Genomic DNA, 4,751 nt, shown 5'->3' with positions numbered 1-4,751 from the left:
CCTATAATGATGGTATGAAGGAGCAAATTAACTACTTCAGCGCGCGCACACACACACACACACACACCCTTAAAATGGACAGGCTCCACACTGTCGTTCCCTGACTGTGACTCTTCCTATGTCAAAGTGGACCGAGGGGGGGCTCGACCCCGGGGATGGCTGCTGCCCGGCGGATCTCTATTTTGATTTGCACTCTAATTGACCCAAATAAAGAGTGCTGTACCGCGAGCAGAGGTTTTCTCCTGGCCGCGTGGCCTCGAGGGGACGGGCCTGCACGTGAACATATATACACAAACACACACACACACAGGGACTCAGCGGCTGACGCAGGGAGACAGTACTTCTCCTTTCCTTGGAAAACCCCCATTTGCTATTGTGCTCGTCCAATCGCTGGATGGCCTCGGTTCGTTAAGCGTTTGACTTGACGTTTCACTGTACTACTGCTTCCGTCTCCCTGTCTCCCTCTGGCACCGAGGAGATCCCCGTCCCGTCTCTGCCATGAGTCCTCATCCGTTCGCAGCGCAAAAGCAGCAACGCTGGAAATGACTGCTTGGACTCCTGGTTGCCTTAACGCACAGTCAAGACAGGAGCCGCTCGGTTTTGGGGTAAAAGCGCCGTGAAATCGGGGGAAGAAAACATGCCGGAGAAGCTAACAGAAAAGCAGACTCCCACCTCATCGAGGGCGTCGTCGTTTTTCATCGAGAACCTCCTGGGCAAAGGACGGAATGAGCAGCAGTCTATGTCGGACGGCGGTCGCGGGGAAGCCAGTGCGGAGACGGTCTCCACCGGCCGGGTCCCGAACGCACTTCACGCCGACAGGAGCGCTCCAGCGCCCGATGGCTCCGGCTCCACGGCTGGGTCCCCGTACAGAAACACACCGCTGCAGTGGTACCGCGGGGGGACTGCCTTCAACTTCAGGGGTTTGGAAACACCGCAGAGTGAGTACAGATGAGCCTCTATGAGTCCTCAAACTGTATGCAACGAATTAAACTGGGGGCGCATCATCACACTCAAAAGGCAGCTATTGCGGTAATGTTAGCAGGGTGACTATTACACTATTGGCTTACACCAACTGATATAATAATAAACTGTGGAACTGGTGTATCAGATGATCTCATGTCAGAGTCTTAAAGTTAAAAAGTTAAAAAAGAACAGCAGTAGGTGCTGTTTGATGCCATTATTCGCGCCGCAGGTCGTTTATGTATTTGGTGGACATTTATTACGGTGGCTTTATTAGAAGCATATGGAGTCGAGCCAGTGTATGGAAACTCTTCTGGCTTTAGTAAATAAAACCAACAAAGTCAGGGCGAGTCTAGTGCGGAGTCTGACCGCTGCAGTCGTGGCTCTTCTCTCCGTTTACCCCACCAAGCTTCTTTAACTGGTTTAAATGCTACCGTGCACTTGGTTTGTTTTCTCGCACAGAATCGGTTGTAAACACGTGTAAGACTGTATGTTTTTCATGTCAGATCACCATACGAGCAATTTAACTCGACTGTATTAAACCAGATGATATTTCGTGGTTGCTTGTCACCCAGAGATCCGTATCCCAATCTGAAGATTACGCACAACTGCCAGAATACAACCCAAAACAGAGGCCGAGCACTGCACGTCAATATGACGCTTTTACGCAGATTCCGTGGCATTTGTGGCCCTCACATCAAAACAAAGTGCCCCTCCCTTTAGTGTGTACAGTCACATTCTTTGATTGTAAAATTCCAATCACCACCCCAATGTTTACAATTCAATACCAGTGCCACCATATTAAATACAGTAAATGGGCATTAACGTGTTGGATGTTATTAAGCTGCACAGATTTGGTTGGTTTCCCTCTGGTAGACTGTTATCTCTTCATTACACTATTATCTGTGTCATAATTGGGCCTGACAACTTCCTCACATGTATCATTATGCAACCCAAAAGAAACGCTTTTGCTTTGCCCATGCGCACCCAAACTTTCTGGTAACCGATGAACTGCAAAACACACACACACACACACAAAACTAGTATTTTATGTCAAAAGAAAATATTTACATTGGCTAAGTGAACATCTCAGGAACGTTTTCTCTCTTCCAAATTTTCATTTTCTTCTGGTGCACCATTTTTGATGTCTGTATTCCGCCATGCAGAAGTAGAAGGGTGAACGTTTGTGTTCGTTTTAAGGTCAACAATATACCAGAAAGACGGGCTGAGAACTAAAACTACTGAGCAAATACTGGGGTTTCCCTCAGTTATCTTTAAAGCACAGCCATGCTCTTGTTCTGTCTCCTTTTAGGTCCAAGGGAGAACACAGACGACCACTGCTGCTCCATATCAACCAGTGACAGATGCTCCCCCGCCGTCTCTGAGCCGATAACCGAGGGCAGCGACGAAACCGACCGGAAAACCGGTGACAGCAACCTGACAGACGACAGCGAGGACGCGCACAACGCTTTTGACGCACACTCAGAGCAAGACGCAACCTCGGACCCGAGCCACAACCGGAAGAAGAAGACCCGGACCGTGTTCAGCCGCAGTCAGGTGTTTCAGCTGGAGTCCACATTCGACATGAAACGGTACCTCAGCAGCTCGGAGAGAGCGGGCCTGGCAGCGTCTCTACACCTGACAGAGACCCAGGTCAAAATCTGGTTCCAGAACCGGAGGAATAAATGGAAGAGACAGCTGGCGGCGGACCTTGAGGCTGCACATATCTCACACTCGACCCAGCGGATTGTCCGGGTCCCCATTCTGTATCACGAGGGCCCGGGACCCGCACCCACCGCCGCACTGGGTTTCAACCTGAACGGACATCCAGTGTCTCCAGCCGTCGGGGGCTTCTCCAGCTCCATCAACTACCCCCTGTCCTCGTTTGCTCACTCCATGAGCATGCTAAGGTCGCAGATGACCGGCTTGGTGTAATGACTGATGGAGACTGATACATCAGACTGTTTGTTAATAACGTAAATTCACCCTGTTCATACTGAATCGTGCAATAACCCACAATGCCGCAGGGGAGTGCTGACTGCATCCAAAGATAAGAGCCGCAGAGACCGTGATTATATCCTTTTTATAAATCTGTTCAGGAGCTTCTACAGGAGAACAACAGACACGCATGGCAAGGCCGGAAGCTGTTCGTGTACTGTACTGTATGTTTAAATACACACATATTTTTGCAAACATTTATATTTAAAAGCCACAAATCTTTCCAACTTTGTCACTTTTTCACATAATAGATAAATAAAAAATGAAGCACAAAAACTGTCTGATTTCTGTTCTTTGTAAATACCCACTGTTGTCAAATGTGTCTTCCTTTCTGTCAGTCACAAGCAGAGCCACACTGACAATGGTTAACAGAGACTGCACTGAATGCGTGTGTGCACTGACACAACGACCGAACAGGAACCTGTGTGTCTTTTCGGAAGTTAACTTTTTATACACTTGTTCGAGTTTCTGCTTTTAGTAGGCCTTTCTCATTCAAGCTTTTCAGCTGAGCATCTAGTTCATAAAATAATGTATGAATGAATATACAATAATTTACATTCGCAAAAATGACCGGGTATTTTAAAAATAATCAGGATATAAAAACATGCACTGGACAGGGAAGACATCCCATTTTAGTGCTACCAGTTTGCCAGTCTAATTACCAGTTTGTGGACCTTTTTTTTAAACAAATATACCTAGCTGGCAGTCAGCAAGTTGTGTCCTTGCACCATGACTTTGGAGGAAGTAGAGAATCTATTATAATATTATAATATAAATAAGTCAAAACGCCACATGGGAACTGCTGTTTATGAATCCCACTAAATGCATATATACAACTTTGTCCATAAAAAAAAATCTCTTTCAACCTGTTGTGGGTTTTAAAAAACAAAACGCAAAGATTAACACATGCTGCGGAAAGAAAAAGGCCTACAGTACTATGGGCTACATTTTTAACAAAATCACAAGGTAAGACAGTGATCTAAAGCTCTAACGTTTTTATTGCACCGCTTCATATACGCCTAAATTGTAGCCTATATGACTAACCAGGTAATGACTATAAATACAGTAAATGATCCCATAAATGAAACGTTAATTTTTGTGAATGCAAAATTGAATTAATGTGAAAAAGCAACAGTTCTTGTTGGTATCTTATTTATATTTTTACAAGAAGCCTACTTAAAACGCAGCATGCCCAAATCAGAGACAAATCATTACTATTGAGAACAAAAAAACAATGAGATAAATTCACAAACATCGCCACACGATGCAATAATAATGATTCGATTTACTTTTCGGTTAAAAACAGTTGGCAAACTTTTTCTTCCCATGTTTGGGACACCAAAATACCCCAAATCTGAATCCAATGAATCAAATGCCTGGCAGACACAGCTGGAAGAGAGTGCGGGCTACGATCGAAACCACCATCATTTGTGAATGGTCTCACTGCGGAACATCACATTGTGAAATAACAGCGAAATTAAACTATGCTGGATTTTCCTGGGGATGCATGAGGATGGGGGGGGGTGCAGAGGGGAGTGGAGGGATGGCACAACAACACTTCCTCCCTGCCCTCCTTCTCCTCCCATCCCCCTCGCTGTGATTTGGACCGCGCAAATTGCAACGCTCCCTCTGGACCAATCAACGAAGGACAATGCGTTGCTCAACCCATCGCGGTTGTGGTGCCAAAGTAACGGTGGGCATGCAGAGGTCGCCAGCCCAGCAAGTGTCTTGCGCCTCAGTTGGCTGCTGCTATGGTGGCCGCGGAGTATGCGAAGACGTTTTAGGTTGGTCAG

At 46.4% G+C, this 4,751-nt stretch overlaps 1 protein-coding gene across 1 annotated transcript; it reads left to right on the top strand.

Moving 5' to 3' along the window:
- Nucleotides 1–489: 489 nt before the first annotated feature.
- Nucleotides 490–3,137, top strand: hmx1 (H6 family homeobox 1). The gene is made up of 2 exons (XM_035660735.1): nucleotides 490–938; nucleotides 2,273–3,137. Exons 1-2 carry the CDS (start codon nucleotides 638–640, stop codon nucleotides 2,893–2,895), a joined length of 924 nt encoding a protein of 307 aa, XP_035516628.1. The 5' UTR covers nucleotides 490–637; the 3' UTR covers nucleotides 2,896–3,137.
- Nucleotides 3,138–4,751: the final 1,614 nt, after the last annotated feature.

Source organism: Morone saxatilis, unplaced genomic scaffold (genome assembly GCF_004916995.1).
Source record: "Morone saxatilis isolate NCDOM2014 unplaced genomic scaffold, NCSU_SB_2.0 Contig17, whole genome shotgun sequence".
NCBI classification, from domain to species: domain Eukaryota; kingdom Metazoa; phylum Chordata; class Actinopteri; family Moronidae; genus Morone; species Morone saxatilis.
The sequence above is the reverse complement of the archived record's forward strand: the minus strand, read 5'-3'. Positions and strand labels throughout refer to the sequence as shown.

Bases quoted from the DNA above. Each gene is read 5' to 3' on its own strand.
- hmx1 (XM_035660735.1), top strand. From the start codon at position 638: ATGCCGGAGAAGCTAACAGAAAAGCAGACTCCCACCTCATCGAGGGCG. The intron at 939-2,272 runs GTGAGTACAGAT...GTCTCCTTTTAG, and splicing joins GGGTTTGGAAACACCGCAGA to GTCCAAGGGAGAACACAGAC.